This window comes from Rhinolophus sinicus, linkage group LG15 (genome assembly GCF_036562045.2).
Source record: "Rhinolophus sinicus isolate RSC01 linkage group LG15, ASM3656204v1, whole genome shotgun sequence".
In the NCBI taxonomy this organism is placed as follows: Eukaryota; Metazoa; Chordata; class Mammalia; order Chiroptera; family Rhinolophidae; genus Rhinolophus; species Rhinolophus sinicus.
The window spans coordinates 2981068-2999125 of NC_133764.1; the positions used below are offsets into that span (position 1 = coordinate 2981068).

At 37.7% G+C, this 18058-nt stretch overlaps 1 protein-coding gene across 3 annotated transcripts in view; it reads right to left on the minus strand.

The window, feature by feature from the left end:
• The window catches only part of AKAP10 (A-kinase anchoring protein 10), an 81433-nt gene extending 63795 nt beyond the window's left edge, over window positions 1–17638 (minus strand). Inside the window, exons 1-4 of one of the 3 annotated variants that reach the window (XM_074320663.1) lie at window positions 17559–17638; window positions 5425–5472; window positions 2992–3174; window positions 255–812 (exon numbers count right to left, since the gene is read on the minus strand). In XM_074320663.1, the coding sequence (XP_074176764.1) occupies window positions 255–812; window positions 2992–3073 (640 nt within the window). In that variant the 5' untranslated portion in view covers window positions 3074–3174; window positions 5425–5472; window positions 17559–17638. Of the gene's footprint in view, window positions 1–254; window positions 813–2991; window positions 3175–5424; window positions 5473–17076; window positions 17315–17558 lie in introns of those variants that run through there. The other 2 variants (XM_019757410.2, XM_074320664.1) reach the window with 2 other exon arrangements.
• Between the last annotated feature and the right edge of the window lie 420 nt (window positions 17639–18058).

Genomic DNA, 18058 nt, shown 5'->3' on the forward strand with positions numbered 1-18058 from the left:
GGCAGTTGACCCCTCTTCATTTGTTAATTCTGCTAACATTCTTCTTAGAGGATCCAATCACTACAGATAACCATTCTGTTCCTTTTTCATACACTAATCCTACTCCAGGGTACTCTCCAAATCCTCCCAAACTTGCAAGTGGGTATGGGAGAAAACATTATTCCAATCCTTTTATTCCTCAAGTTCCACTTCGTAAACTGATTTTAAAAAAAAAGCATGATAAAGAGAGAGAGAGAAGGAAATCACATACTTACTTTTCATTAGCTTTCCTGATAATTCCTTTAGTGGAGAAGAGGGGCTATTTCTACAGGCTACTGTAAATCTGGAGGAGGATTCTTGGGTTTCCATGGAAACTTGACGAGTTCCTCTTCTGGCCATTTCCAGATGAAGAGAATGGGCACTGTCACATTCCTGGGAAAGCAGCAAGTGATTCTGAGTGTTGCTAGTTCTATTATTCAGGTCAATTCCTTCTGGTTGAGTCATAAGCAATTGGACTGAGATAGAATCCTCTAATCTCTTGTCAAGAGACTCAGTTACAAAAGATGCTGTAGTTTCTTGCTTTTTTGATGGCGAGACAGGCTCAGCCAATGAGCTTTGCTTCACTGTGTTCAGACTGTGTGCTCTTATTCGGGACCAAGTTGTAGAGTAAAAACTTTCAGCTTCTAACCAAAATTTAACCAAATGCTCCATTCTCCGAAGTTCCATGAATTGAATGAAATAAGGGAGGACAACAGTGTCATGCAAGACCTGTTCCAGGGTTTTTGAAAGACTTGATTTGGTCTCTTGAGTCTGGTAGCCCAGACAAGATCTTCCTAAAAGAAGCAAAATAATTAGCAGTCTGTAACAAATAGTTTAAGATTAACAGATTAGTCAGTCACCCTTAGCATCACTGGTATCAGAGTTACTAAGTAAAGTTTACCTCCTAGCAATTTAAATGAATAAAGAACTAGGCATACTGTGGTTTTGGTTCTAAACAAGCAAAGAAACAACTATCCAAAATATTTAAATTCTTAAAAAGCTCTGTTACTCAAATAATTTTTATGTTTCTTTTAATAGCAATTCAGACCATGTAAAATCTTTTTAAAAATCTTGATACTAGTCCCAAAGAAAGAAAAAAGACCAATAAAAACATGAAAAATATTCAACTTCGATAAAAATCCCAGAAAAACCAATTAATACAAAGTAACATTTTGCCTGTCAAGTTGGAAGATATTTTTTCAAAAACAACAAGCACAGCGAAACAGGAAATACTCTCACCCATTGGTGATGAGAACGTAAACCGGCAAAACATTTTTGGAGAATTTAGTGACAGCAAACCTGAAAATCAGCAATCTGCATGATTTTCAACCCAGTAACTCTACTTCTAGGAACTTATGCTAAGGAACAATTGTGGATATGTGGATATAGCTAGAAAGAGGTTAGGAACTCAGCATTATTTAAAGAGAAGCTCTGGGATTTTTATCTTGAAAAATTAAACTTAAAACAATAAAAATAAGTTTATTTTACACTTAACTAAATTCAAATCATAATTATAACCATAGCTATTAGAATAAACAAAAAATCAAAAAATGTTTTCACTTTCACAGGATGACAAAAAGAGGTTCATTTTCATGAAATTAACTGATGGCTTCAATTTTTCAAAAGCGCTTTTCTTAATCCTTTGATAGTGAAAACTTTTCTTTTGAAGGACTTCACATGTCATCATTCTTGCTGACTATCTTATTGTCAATGTTAACTAGTCCATCTCTGTAGACATCAGTTTCATGAACTTCAGGAAATCCTGATCCGCCGAAAGACTTCCAATTTTTTAAATTAAACTTTTAATTTGAGATAATAGATTCACGTGCAATTTTAAGAAATCTCCAGCATTTTTCTTTGGGGGTGGAGGGGCGGTGGTTATTTTAACACAACAGGGATCCTCCTACTCTGTGACCTTCTTTTTCACTTTTTATCTTAGACATTTCTCCATGTCTTCGTCAAACTTTTAAATGGTTACACAGTCTTCTATAGTAAGGGTATCCACAATTTGACTACGTTTCTGTTAATGGGTATCTATACGTTGTTCCTAATTTTTTCTTATCACAAACAATGCTGCAATGAACAGCCTTATACATACTTGTATATACCATGTTTCCCCGAAAATAAGACCAGGTCTTATATTAATTTTTGCTCCAAAAGATGCATTAGGGCTTATGTTCAGGGGATGTCATCCTGAAAAATCATGCCAGGGCTTATTTTCTGGTTAGGTCTTATTTTCGGGGAAATCTGGTACATCTTTATACATATATGTGAGTGAATCTGAGGGCTATATATTTATATATATCTCATATATATTATATATATATATATATATATATATATATATATATATATATATATATATATATATATCCAGGGCCCATCAGCTCCAGGTTGTTGTCCTCAATCTAGTCGCGGAGGGTGCAGCTCACTGGCCCATGAGGGAATTGAACTGGCAACCCTGTTGTTCAGAGCTCATGCTCTAACCAACTGAGCTACCCAGCCACCCCTATCTTATATATTTTGATAAATACTTCCAAACTGCTTTCTAAAAACTCTTCACCAAGTTACACTTCACTAAAAGGAGTGACTGTTTCTCTGCATCTACATTAACACTCAGATTATCAAACTTTAAATATGTGCTAATGTGCTGGGGAAACATTAACTCATTATTTTAACTTGCATTTCCCTGAGAGTACAGTGAAAAAAGGCATCCTCTTCATACATTTAGTGGCCAAATGTATTTCCTCTTCTGGAAATGGCTGATTTTCCTACTGGGCATGTTTTATATTTTGTACTTATAGGAACACAACCTGGTGTCATCCATTACACTTATACCTGTTATTTTAATTTACATACATTTTTAAAAAGCCCCTTCCAATTATACAGTTCAGTATTCTCTGGCAGAAGTTTCACATATTATATTCAACTCCTTCCACCTACTGTGAGTTAACAAAAAGGACTGTCACTTACCCAAGTCACCAAAATGAGCGGCCTCCATGTGGCTTGGCTGCTTCTTAAGTGTTGCTGTCCTGCTACTTGAAAAGGAGTCCATGTTGGCAGAAATGGCATTGATTGCAACATGACTTGGTCCTGCGGCCTCCAGCAAGGCATGATTTTTAGTGCTTTTTTGTGGGGAATGTACGGATATTGAGGCTATAATTTTTCAAAAAATTGGTAAAAAATTAAACAAAATTTGATAATCTAAAACTGTCTCAAAAGAGGGCTTTAAGAGAATTTTAAAATTAAGTTTTGTTACACCTTAAGTAAGTCTCTTAAGTAAGCACACTCAACAAAAAATGATTTAAGGGAAAGGTAAATTAATCAAGCAGCAGAAAAGTGGAAAGAAATGCCCTATTATTATTTATAACTCTCAAAATACTATGCCAAAAATGGAACTTAAAAGAGAGATCTTTCTTTGAGAAGTTCTATTGAGGATAGGCAGTTCCAAAGGCAGGAAACATTCTGAAATATGGACCCTTTTCAACTCCTTAATCCTTGCTTCCCCAAGGAACTAAACTAAAATTGCAGAATAAAAGCTTAAGGGGGAAAACTTTAGAAAAATACTCTTCAGAATAGTTATTTTACTTTTTAATTGAGTACAGAATTTCTTCCATCTAACAAAAAACATTTTAATCAAAGTTCAAGCTGCTTAAAGATAAAGCACTCTTAAAAATTCACAAAATATATTTTCTTTAGTTATCTGAAGAAATATATCATCCTTTTGACTTCAGAATAAAGAGTTACCAATGTGTTAACAGGAAATAGTCAACTCAATATTACAGTATTGTCAAAGTAACCCTATGAAACTTGTCATTACAGCTTAATTAAAATTCTACCTATCCTATTTATTCCACACAAACATCAAAGACTCTTATTAAATTTTTAAAGAAGTTTTGGTTTAGTACATTGCTGTAGCAAGAAGAATGAAAATGATACAGGTCACTTAGCATTCCACACCCTCAAGACACTCTCAGATAACTAAACTTGAACCTACTAATACCACTTATTTTATTGAGCGGTCAACAGAGAAGTGCTCTCAATCTTAGTAAATAGTTTCCAGACAGAATCTGAGTAATACTTGGCAATATTTCTTATAAAGAATACATAGTACCATAATTCAATTTATTACCCCTGGAGATATGTTTATAGACCAAAGCAGATAAGAACGTGAATGTCCATACCTGTTTTCTAGGTATCTACCTGTATTTATCAGACATTCAACAAGAGTTGGGAGAGCTATGCAATGGAGCTATCTTCAAACAATGTTTTCAATTAAGTCAGTGAATGCCAAGTATGGACTATTTATTGTCATAGAGTACAAGCATGGAATCATTTTAGGCTGGTACAAATTTAGAAGTTAGATAGGCCAATCTTCTCATTCTACAAAAGGAGAATCTGAAGAAAGTTACATGACTTTACAAGGTCATACTGTTAGTGTAGAAGACTGGTGTGCCAGAGGCATCAAATGTCCCTTATTTCTCCTACAATCAGATCTAGTCTTCCCAAGCCTCTGCTTGGTAAGGGCTTTTAGCCTTTATCAGTGCCACTCAAATTTTGCTTAAAGAGGGCACTATGAACTAACATGGAATCCAGCTGGCTTTAAATGATCAGAAATAAGCAGAAAATAATCTTACAAATCTCTTAACAAGTTACAACTAGTCTCTCTCTAGCAATTTAAGCTAAAAAGTTAATACTCAATGCTAGTTATAAAACATACAAACATTTGAAATAAAAATCTAAATAAGTAGTAATAGATTTCATGTAAATAAATTACATTTATGAAATTTATAAGTAATGGCTATGGAAATAATTTCCATTATAATTTTCCCATTCCAATCTTTGTACATTGACACAATGAAATCAGTGAAAACTGCAACAGAGACTATAATCTAAGCATGTCTTATAAATAAATAAAGACAATATATTGATTCCAATAAAGTACTCTGAATAAATTTTAAGTTAAGGCCATTCATCCAAAGTATTAAAGTGAAAACTGTAATCATCCATACTTCTGGATAAACAACAGAAAACCAAGCCTTACAAGTGACAGTACTTTCACTCAGCTGTCAGACTGCTCAGCTAAAAGTATTTTTTACTTTAGTTGTTTTAAAATAAAGTCAACTAATCACTTTTTGGGGAACAATCAAATGTGTGATTAATAGGGAGGGCACTGGTTCACTGTAATTACTAGGACAGCCAGCAAATGCTTAGCAAAAGCCTATTATATAAGCTAGGTGTTGAAGAGTGTATAAGTTAAACAAGGAAATAAGTCACAATCATAAATATTTCTAAAGGAAGGCAGAAATGATTAATGGCAAAAGAAAGGAGAAGATAACAGGATTACAGAGCTCATAAATGCAAAGCACATTACTTTTTAATACAATGGAATGTTGCTGAACTCACCTTTAATGGACTTGACATCTGAAGTCTTTTCTTGTTCTCTGCCTTTCACTAGAAGATAAAAGAGCGTCATGACCAACTTTTAATCAAAAAGATACACTGTAAAAATTAGACAAGCTTTATTCTAACAGGTGAGTATTCAAAGTGCTATGCAATGGACTAACTGCCTGGTGGGGGAGGGGCCAGGGGTCGGCAGTCATCAGAAGTTTCTCTAAGAAGTGACCTCTGAACAGCATTCAGTCAAGAGCAGTGAGTGTGCTTATGGAGAGACAATGTCAGGACACCTGGGTTCAAATTCTGATTCTGTCACTTATTAGTCATGTGATCCTAACAAGTTACTTCATTCCTTTGGGTCTCAATTTCCTTGATTTATAAAATTAGGTCAATAATAATAATACCTGCCTTAGAGGGTTGTGGATGAAAAAATAAATACTTGTAAAAGTCTTAGAGGAATAACTAGCACACAGTAAATTTAGGATGTTAACTAAACTAATATTATTAGCTGGTGCCACCCACTGCAAGATGCATCCTGAAGAAAAAGAATTCTGTTTATCATATCTTATTTCTTATATATGTCCCCCCTCACAGCATCAAATACAAATATTCTAAACTAACATTCTAAACTTCTAATACTCAAGATTTAACAACTTGCCTCCTAAAAAATTATACAATCTCTCCTCCATTACACAAAACAGTAGAAATTCCACTGCAGGGACGCTAACAATATCCAAGAAAGGAAGGTGCATGGCAGCCTAAACCAAGTGTGAACTGCTACAGGATCTAACATAAGACTATTTTTAACCCTCTTTACTTTTTTTGTTTTTCAACATTAAATTTTCTTTAACCTCATCATGAAAAGCCTATCAAAATAAGAAATCCCAAATGTGACCATTTCTACTTGTGTTCTCAAACATTAAAGGCTAGTAGCAGGAAATAACCAGCTCTCATATTTTCTGATAAATCAATCCATCAACACAAATTTGAGTGCCTAGTATGTATCAGATATTCCCCTGGCTCAGAAAAGATAGTCCTGCCTTCAGGAAGTCCATATGCATGCATGTGGAGACAAATATGGACAAAAATCAGTAAGGTCATTCCAGGTACTAATCACTGCTGTCAGGAAGACAAAAGAAGGAAATGTGGTAGGGTGACGGGTTTTTGCAGCCCTCTCAGCAGCATCCGCCAACAGACTACATCTTCTGCTTGAAACATGAACTTGTCTTGGCTTCCATGATACTCCACTCTCTGGGTTTTTTAGCTACTCTTTAGTTTATTCTCTTACTGACTGACTTTTCCTTTGCCCACTGGGAGTTTCTCTGGGAAAGGATTTGGATCCCTTTTCTTTTCACTATATATACGTATGTATTTCCTGGATAATCTCATCCAATCTTAAGGCATTCATTATTATAGCTATGCAACGACTGCTAAATTTATCTCTAGTCTAAATACTTTTTTATCTTAAATTCAGATAATCACCTACCCGAAAACTTCCATAATTCTATTTGTCCAAAGTGAAACATACTATCTTTTCCTAAACCTGTTTCTACTACATTGTGATCTCTCACAAATGACACCCTAGCTTCTCAGGCCAAAAATCTGGGAGTTACCCATAACACTGTCTCTCCCTTACCTCCCACACCTGGACCACTTCTAAGATCAACAGATTCTACCACCAAAATACCTCCAGTTCCACTTTGCCACACTCGATGCATTCTCATCTTACAGAAAGACCACCTATTCAATATTTCAAACATAAAAGTATACACATAACCCAACTTTACCAAATATTGGCATTTTGCCTTTTCCCCCTAAATATTATACACTACCTGATCCCAGTGCTCTTCTTCCCTTCCCAGAGATAAATACTACCCTAAATTAGATGTGTTTACTACCATGCATATTTTAGGCTCTTACTGAATATGAATGTACTAAAAAAAAGTAAAACATGGTATTATTCTGCATATCTTTAAAAATTACATAAATGACACAGGCATATTCATTTAATTGCACTGTCCTTTATTGCACTTTGCAGACAATGCACTTTTTTCTTTTTTTTTTTACAAATTGAAGGTCTGTGGTGACGCTGCACCCAGCCAAGTCTATAGGCAGCCTTTTTCCAAAAGCTTTTACTCACTTTGTGTCTGTGTCACATTTTGGTAATTCTAGTAATATTTCAAACATTTTCATTAATATTACATTTGTTGTGGTGATTAGTGATCTTTGCTGTTACTATAGTAATTATTTTTGGACGCCATGAATAGCTCCCATGTAAGATAATGAACTTGATAAATACTGTGTGTTCTGACTGCTCCACCGACCGATCACTCCCATCTCTCTCTCTCTCTCTCTCTTCAGGGCTCCCTATTCCAAGACACAACGATATTGAAATTAGGTCAAATAATAACCCTACAATGGTCTCTAAGTGTTCAAGAAAAAGAAAAAGTTGCAGGTTTCTCATTTTAAATCCAAAGCTAAATATGGTTAAGCTTAGTAAGGAAGGCGTGTTGAAAGTCAAGACAGGCTGAAAACTAGGTTTCTTGTGCCAAACAGTAAGCCAAGTTGTGAAGGCAAAGGAAAAGTTCTTGAAGGAAATTAAAAGTGCTACTCCAATGAACACATGAGTGATAAGAAAATAAACCAGTTTTACTGCTGACATGGAGAAAGTTTTAGTAATCTGGATAGAAGATCAAACCAGCCACAACATTCCTGTAAGCCAAAGCCTAATCCAGAGCAAGGCCCTACTCTCTTCAATTCTATGAAGATTGAGAGTAGTTGAAAGGCTAGTACCAGGAAATAACTAGCTCTCATCGTATCCGATAAATCAATCCATCAACACATATTTGAGTGCCTACTGGGTTTCCCTGAAAATAAGACCTAGCTGGACCTAGAGCTGGACGCTCTAATGCATCTTTTGGAGCAAAAATTAATGTAAGACCCGGTCATATTTTACTATAATGTAAGACAGGATCTCATATAATATACTATAAGACCAGGTATTATATAATATACTATAATATTAATTTTTGCTCCAAGAGACGCATTAGAGCTGATGGTCTGGTTAGGTCTTATTTTCAGGGAAACACGGTAGTATGTACCAGATAATCTCCTGGCTCTCCTGAGGGAAGTGAGGAAGCTGCAGAAGAAACGTTGGAAGCTAGCAAAGGTTGGTTCATGATGTTTAAGGAAAGAAGGCATCTCCATAACATAAAAGTCCAAGTGCTGATGGAGAAGCTGCAGCAAGTTATCCAGGAGATCTAGTGCCTAGCTTCAAAGTTTCAAAGGACAGGATGACTCTCTTGTTAGGGGCTAATACAGCTGGTAACTTTAAGTTGAAGCCAATGCTCATTTATCATTCCAAAAGTCCTACGGTCCTTAAGAATTATGCTAAATCTACTTTCCTGTGTTCTATAAATGGAACAAAGCCTGGATGAAAGCACATCTGTTTACAACATGGTTTAATGACTTTTTAAGCCCACTGTTGAGATCTATTGCTTAGAAAGAGTCCTTTCAAAATATTACCGCTCAGTGACAATGCACCTGGTCACCCAAGAGCTCTGATGGAGATGTACGAGATTAATGTTGCTTTCATGCCTAACACAACATCCATTCTGTAGCCCATGGATCAAAAGGTAGAGGTAGTTTTAACTTTCAAGTCTTATTATTTAAGAAATACATTTCGTAAGGCTATGTAGCTGCCATGGGTAGTGATTTCACTGATGGATGTGGGCAAAGTATATTGAAAACCTCGGGAAATGATTGACCATTCCAGATGCCATTAAGAACATTTGTGATTCATGGGAAGAGGTCAAAATATCAACATTAACAGTAGTTTGGAAGAAGTTGATTCCAACCCTCATGGATGACTTTGAGGGGTTCAAGACTTCAGTGGAGGAAGTAACAGCAGATATGATGGAAATAGCAAGAGAACTAGAATTAGAAGTGGAGCCTGAAGATGTGACTCAATTGAGGCAATCTCATGATGAAACTTTAACGAATGAGGAGTTGCTGTTTATGGATGAGCAAAAAAAGTGGTTTCTTGAGATGGACTCTACCCTTCGTGAAGATGCTGTGAAGATTGCTGAAATGACAACAAAGGACTTAAAACATTAGATAAACTCAGCTGATATAGCAGCAGCAGGGTTTGAGAGGACTGACTCCATTTTTAAAGAAGTTTTACTGTAGGTAAAATTCTATCAAACAGCACTGCATGCTCCTGAGAAATTGTTCATGAAAGGAAGAGTCAATTGATGCGGCAAACTTCACTGTTGTCGTATATTAAGAAATTGCCACCTCAACCTTCAGCAGCCATGAACATCAAGGAAAGACTCTCCACCCTCAAAAAGATTGACTCACTCAGATGATAAGATACCATTTTTTTTTAGCAATAAAGTATTTTTAAATTAAGGTATGTACACTGTTTTTTTAGACATAATGCTATTGCACATGTCACAGACTACTGTATAGTGTAAACATAACTTACATGCACAGGGAAACCAAAAAATTCGTGTCACTTGCTTTATTATGATATTCGCTTTATTGTGGTGGTCTAGAACCTGACCCACAATATCCCTGAGGTGTGCCTGCATCTTCTATATATAAGTGACATTTGTCTTCATTCAACAATTCAACATTTGTCTATATTGATGCAATTCTAGTTTTCATGTAACTCTAGTTCATTCATTTTAGCTGCTTAATTCCTTTAAATAAATCTGTTTTATCCATTTCCCCATTAATTAACATTTAGGTTTTATTTTCTATTTTCCACTATCACAAACATTGATGTGCTGACCATTCTAGTACATGTCTTCCGATGTAAGGATAAGACTTTCTCTAGGATAAGTACATAGGAATGGAACTGGTAGGTAACAAACTGTGCATTTTTTAATAAAAGTAGCTGTATCAATTTACACTACTAACACCATGCTTCATATTCTCATCCTTGGTATTTTAAATTTTTGCCAACTTAATAGTTTCAAATGGTATTTAATGGCATTTTTAATTCATTTTCTTGCTTTCCTTTGGCATGATATCCTTTCATGTTTATTGGCTATTAGGTGTTCTCTTTTATGGACTGTTCATGTTCTTTGTCTCTTACTTATTAGATGCAGAAATTCCGTATTCTGGATACTAACCCTTTGTTGTTTATGTTGCAAATACCTTAGGCATGTTTTATTGTATGAACGTTTTTAATTTTAATGTAGTCAAATTTACATTATGAGGATTGTATTTTCCTATGTCTTAGTTTTAAAATATGCTTTCCTACCCCCAAATCAAATTTTCCCCCTATATTTTCTTCTATATGGTTTCAAGTTTTGCTTTTTCAAATGTTGGCTCTTATCTACCAGGAATGTATTTCTGATATCAGCTACAACCCATGGGCCAAATCCATTCCACCACCAGTTTTTTATAAATAAAGTTTTATTTTAGCACAGTCATGTCCATTTGTTTACATGCTGTCAATGGCTACAAGGATAGAGGAGAGTGACACAGAAACCACATGGCTTGCAGAGCCTAAAATATTTACTATGTGGCCTTTTACATAAAACGTTTTGTTGAACCCTGAATGTATACAATAGGAGGTAGGAAATTCTAATTAATTATTATTATTATTTTTTTTTTTTGGCCAGAGGAATAACAAGCATCACTCATTGATTAGTCCAACCTTTCCCAAGTGAATAAGAACCTTTATATACCAAGTTCCCATACTTACCTCATCTGTTTCTGGGCATTCAAGTCTACTGTCTTAATTACTTAACTATATATTAACCCTCTGGCAGGGCAGTCCTCTACCTTACTCTTTTTCAAAAATACCTTCCATATTAACTATAGGATCAACTTGTCCTGATCCTAACCCCCATGGGAATTTCTTTTTAAACAGCATTGATTTAATGATTAACTTGGGAGAGTTCCCAGCTTTCTGGTATTGAATCTTTTTATCTATGAATATAGTATACCTCCCCATTTATTTGGGTCTCCTTTTATGTCCAATTATGTTTTGTAAATTCCATAAAGATTTCACATATTTTGTTTTAATTGGCACACAAGGATACAATTAAGTTTTAAATACTTATATATAAATGCATATTTTTAAAAAACCTAGCCAAACTCTTTCATGAGTTCTAATGGTGTATGTGTAAATTTTCTTTAATTTTCTATGTATTCAATCAAATTACCTGAAAATGACTCCTTTGTTCCCTTTCCCTCAAAAAGCTTAACTTTTTCTTGGGTTTTTTTGTGTGCATGCACTACTGTAGACCACATTAGCTTTCTTTTTGTTTGTATGCGTGTATATCTCTGATGTATTTTCCCATCTTTTTCTTTTTACCTTCCCATTATCTTTTTTATATGTTAAGAGGTACATAGCAGGGATCCAATCTGAAGATCCCCATCTTTTTACTGTCTGGGTTAATCCACTTCCGTTTATTGTGATTACTGATCCTTATTTCTAAAAAAAGAGTATTCTTAAAACTCTGACTATGAACTTGCGGATTTCTCCGGGTAATTCTGTATATTTTGCTTTATATTTTTTGAGACTGATATTAGGTGCAAATTAGTTCAGAATTTTATCTTCCTAGTACCCTGTTCATTTTATCATGTTATCATAATACAAAAAAAAAAAAAAAAGTGACCTTTTTACCCTAATAACGTTTTATGCTTTAAAGTATTTCATGTGCCATACAAGCTTTCTTCTGGTTAACATCTGTCTGGTATATCTACCCATTTATTTTCAATTTCTTTATTCCTTATGTTTCAGTTGTGTCACTGGCAAATTGCTTATGGGTGGATTCTGGTTAATCGACCAACCTGAGTTTTATCTTTTAGCTATAAGGACTTTTACTAGATTTTCAGCCATATAAATTTTAGTCTATTTACACTTATTGTGATTACTGATCCATTTAGGTTTATTTCTGCCACCTTATTTTGTAGTACTATGCTTTTTCTTGTTTGTATATTTCTTTTTATTATGAAACATTCGAAACATAAAGACCAGACCTTAATATGAGGAACATTTAGGTTTGCCAAATCTTAACATTGTCATATTTGCTTCAGAAAAATTTTTGAAAGAAATAAAACATCATAGGTGCAACTGAAATATCTCCGTTTTCATTACCCCTTTCTCTAGAGAAACAATTGTATGTATTGAATGTTTATTGTTTCCATCACATATTTAACATATTTATGTATATATGAACAATATATAGCATTGTTTGAGGTTTTTAAACTTTATACAAGTAGCTGTACCAATTGACATTTCCAGCAGCAATGTGTCCTAACCAATTTTGGCACAGTCAAATCCCAACTCCACGGGTCTTCTCAAGAACTTCACTCCTGCAACACCTCTTTCTTCTGTATCATTTTCTCCCTCTCTAGATCATTCCTATCAGTATAAAAACATGCTCTAGCATCTTTTATTTTAAAAAACAAAACAAACCACACCTTAACCAAATAGCCCCTTCCAGCTGTTGCCCCCTTTTTGTTACTTGTCACTGCAAAGTTTCTTGTAAAAGGTGTTTTTAGTTACTCTATTTTCACTTCACATTCTCCCCTCAATTCCTTCTACTGACACTACTCTTATAATAAAAGTCGTCAGTTACTTCCACATTATCAAATTGAGTCGCGATTTCTATTTATCTTGACCTTGCAGGTGACATTCAATACAATACTCTATCCTTTTTGAAATATTATTTTCTTTTAGCTTCCATAACATTGCACTCCTGTATCACTGACATTTTATTTTCAATTCTCCTTTGCCAATGGCCCATGTTCCTCAGCTTAACTTCTAAAGGCTGAATTGACCTCAGAGCTCTCTCCTAGGCTCCCTTCTTATCTATAGCATGGCAGAAAATACTACCTGGCCACTGAACTCATTCGCCCCTTATCTGCTGTAGCCTGGCACATAACTGGACTAGCTACTCTACATTTCCCAGAAGGCTTTGCAATTAGTTATGACCACATGACAAGGCTCTCACCAACAGAATGTGAATAGCAATGGCATATGCCACTTTGTGGCCAAAGCTTCTGTTTCCTTCATACTTTTATTCCCTTACCATGGGTCAGGGGACTGAGGACAGACAGAAGAGGCTATGACCTGGCTTTCATAAAACAGACCATAACCTAAGGGAAAGAGGAATAAAAGATGGGAGGAAAATGATCCCTGAATGACCAGGAAGCAAAACACACATTTCTCTCTTACACAGGAGAAATTTTATTTAAATCATTACAGTTCAGTGTCTCTTTTTATGGTAGCTTAGCCTTTCAACCTAATTCACATATGTACTCCCTAGGCGATCTCATCTAGTCCCATGTCTTTAATCATCATTTATGCAAAGTATTTCTAAATCCAGATCCAGGTCTGAAGTTCTGACCTTCCAGAACTACAGACTTACACATTCAACTGCCTCCTTGACATATCCACATGGATGTCTAAGTTATCGCAAACTCCCAACTGCCGAAAGAGAATTCCTGATTCCTTCTACCCCAAGCTCTAAGCCTAAAGCTTTCCCAGTTTTTCTTCACTCTAATCGCTTATTCAAGTCATGTTATCCCATCCCCCATTTCTCCCAGTAAGTTCCAGCCTTCTTTCTGTTCCTTGAATACACGGAGCTCATTTCTGCCTCAGCACATTTGTACTATCAGTTCTCTGGCTAGAATGCAGTTCCTCTATCTTTACAATGCTGGCTCTCCTTATTCAGTCTCAGTTAAATACCATCTTCTCAGACAAGCCATCCATTGAACACAAATTGTAATCTAGTGATCTGCTCCCACATCACTGTTTAAATTCCCTGCACAGCACTTATTACTAGCTGATATTTCTCTTATTTTTATTCATTTATTCAACAAATATTTACTAAATTCCTAATTATATCCCTAACCTAAACATAGATACAACCATGAACAAAAGTCGGCTTCCATACTAATAAAATACACAGTAAAGCAGATGGTGGTAAATGCTATAAATAACAAAAAAGTGGCGCCAAGGGATGGGAGTGCAGGGACCAGGGACTGAAGTCTTAAGTCGGATGGTCAAAAAAAGCTTCACTAAGATGCCAAATGATCAAAAACCTAAAAGAGATGAAGCAAAATAGGTGGGGATCTGTTGGAAGAGGTTTCCAGGAAAAGAGAACAAGCGCAAAGGCACTGAAGTGGGAACACACTTAATAAAGAGGGCAACAGAAATAGAAGAGTGATGGAGGAGAGGAAGTGATGAACATAGAGAGGAAATGAGACCTAGATTATGGAGGGCCATGCATAAGAAGCCATGAGAGGAATCTGAACAAAGATATTTTGAAAATATACCATAGGGATCAAGGATGAAATAAGGGAAACCAAATCGAAGGCTATAGCAAAATAATGCTCTCCTTGATTTTCATAAAACCAGCTTCCTCTTGACACTTAAGCTGAGACTGGAATGACATCCTCTGAGAGGACTTCCTTCAGCACCCAATCTAAATAGAGATGACAGCACAGACCAGGGTGTTAAGGTCAGGGATGGTGAGAAGTGTCTGGATTTGGGTATGTTCTGGGGTAGACCTAACAGATTTGCTAATGGAGCACATATAGAGTAGAAATGAAAAAGAGGTTCAAGAATGTACTAAAGTTTTAGTCTGAGCAATTAAAAGGCCAGAAATGCAATTTATTGAAATGAGAAAAACTGAGGAACAGGTTTAGGAGAACTAAATCAGGAGTTAAGTTTTAGATATAGTAAATTAAAAATTCATCTACTAGTCTATTATATCTATTAATAGGTGTAACTACCTAGTATCCGCCTATTTATTAGATATCTACTAGGTACAGGTATAAAGTGGACCAACAATTAGAAATATCAGTCTGGATTCAGGGGAGACAATCCAAGCCGGAGATGTAAATTTGGGAGTCATCGGCATATAGGTGGTATTTTTTAAATGGTATTTAAAGACTGGATGGGATCCCTAAATAAAGCTGGATGGGATCTCCAGTGTCTACTCTTGCCACACCCAGTCTCCAAAAAACATCTAGAATGAGCTTTTAAAAACATAAAAGATCAAATCACTTCTCTTTAAACATTTAAAAATAGTATTGTCTCTGCACTTGGAATAAAACCTAGCCGTAGTCTATAAACCTCTGAATCATCTGCTCCTCATCTACCTCGCTAAGCCTGAGTCACGTGGCCTCCTTTCCTCTCTCGAAACGTACCAAATTCTTTCTTGTGTCCCAACCTTTGAACATGTTCTTCTATGCCTAGAATGCTCTTCCCTGGCCTCTACATGTTATTACCTCCTGCTGATCCCTCAGCTCTAAGTTTCAAGGTCACCTGCTGAGGCCTCTAACATCCAACCTAAATGTTTCTTCTGTCAAGTTATCTCATTCATAACACTTTACTCAATTTGTAAATAGAGAAGAGCTAGACTGAGATTGACTTGTCTGTCTACTCTACCAGACAATACTCCATGGGTGAAGGGAGTTTGTATTGTTCAGTTTTCTGTACTGAGGACGTAGCACAGTGCCTGGCAAACAGAGGACATTCAAAAGTATTTGTTGAATAGAGACAACAGTCTATTCACAACATGTAATTTGTCTCATTATACATAGGATGCTTTCTTTTCCCCATTTAAAAGAAAAAGACAAAAACACTTAACCACTTCAAAACTGTCAAATTAGAGTTATTGACTACACCAAGGTACCTTACTTCCTTGTACCACTTTACCAGTTTCATTCATTTCATTTCAGCATTGTTTCATTCATTCACCAAAGTTTGTAGGTACTTAAAAGGAATTCTTTAATTCACAGTCAGAGTTGTCGGTAGCCATTAGGAATCATCTAATTCTCAGTGGGGAGAGAGCAAAGTGGGTGTACTTTTCTATACAGTTAACAAAGCTGTCATGTAAACCCAAGTCCCTGATTCAGTTTAGTGCTTTTTCTAAAGCCAGCTTCTGTCTGGTACATTTTCTCTGAAGCAGCAAGAACTGATACAAGAACCACTATCCTACCAGAAGGCACTTGTTCACTTTGGATCCGTGTTTTTTAATGAAATGCACTAATCCAATACACACACACACACACACACACAATCAAACTGCCTCTACTTAAAAACTGGGCAACTATTATTGAAATTGAAAATCAGAAATATAAATAGCTTGTTTATCAAGTTAGCATTCCAGTAGTTAGTAAACTTGCTAAGCCATCAACAGTCTTCTTCATTATGGAACTTTCAGCAGCAAGTTATGTTATTTTAGGAAAAGCAGAACCCCCCCTTCCCCTCAAAAAACAGAAACTGGAAAATAGCACTAGTTGAATAAAACAATTTTCACGTGTTGATTTTAAACTAAAACCCTCAATATTCTGAAAAGTCAGAGACTTCCGCAACAAGGTACTAAAGCAATTTCCTTTTTCTAGATCCATAGTGTACACGTACACACACACACACACACACACACACACAACCAAAACGCGATTTTTACGAAAACAGGAATTAACTTGTATACATTTCGGCAAACACTGTGGACCACAGGACAATTCCGCTCCGACCTCGCGCGGAGACCACCTCCCTCCTCCCTGCAGAGTCCGAGAGCAGAGCGATGCACGGCGGCGTCGCCCGGGAGGCAACTCCCGTAGGCCCCTGAGCCCCACCGCCGCCCCACAGGCCGGCAGACTCCCCGCCGGGGCCCCCTCGGCTACCTTTCCGCCGGAAGAAGGACATGGCGGGGCCCGGGTCGGGGCGGAGGGTGCGGGGGGACTGTCGCGGGGAGGGCCCGGCTCCCCTCATTCAGCAACCGGCCCGGACTTCCGGGGCCGCAGCGGCCGCCGCACTAGCCCGAAAAGAGACCCTTCTTCCGGGTGTGGGCCCCACCGCCTCCTCGAGATCCCCAGGCAGCTCCTGCCGCCATATTATCAACAAGCCGCCCGCCCGGAGTTCCGGTCCTTCCCCGCGCGAGGCTTCACGGGAGGCCGCGCCGCCGGCCCCGCCCCCTCCCCGCCTCCTCCCGTGGGTGCGGGGGCACGCGCGGGTGTCCGAGCCGCCGGCGTGGCCCCCCCGCGTGTAGGCAGCTGCTCCCCTTGCCCGTAACCCAGATGCCCTTAGTTGGCGGCTGCCCGGGGCCTCTGCCTCACGGTGACTGGCGTGGCCTCCGCTGGATCAGTTCACTTCCTGCAGGACTCACCCTCCTAGAGTGGGAGCCCCTAGAACGGGGATGGATGGCGCGGCCCCTCAGGCCCGGGCACCCGGCTGTGGGTAGCTTTTAAAGCGTGTCCTTCTGCAAGGCCGGGCTAACACCGCCGCACTCGGCCTAGCCGTTCCTTGCTCCGTTTGAGGGGCTAAAAGGCGCTGCGGGCCGGAGCCGCTTCGCTCCGCACCGCCTTCCCCTGCCCTCCCCGGGGAGCAGCCCCCGGCGCGTGGGTTCAAGGCGATCAGGGTCCCGCGATGGAGACCAGGTGGCCTCACCTGCTTTATGCGGCTCCTCTGGCTGCGTCGATCAGTGACCTCAGCAAGGAAAAGGTAGTGGGCTTATTTTAGAACGCAATCCCTGCGAATGCTCAGATTGGAAAAGGACATAAAAGCCTCGGCAGTATTTTACCAGGCAAACTCCAGTGAATTATCCTTCGAGCCTTGTTCAAATGACATTTTCCTGTGAATCTGATGACCGTCCTTTCACCCCTAAAG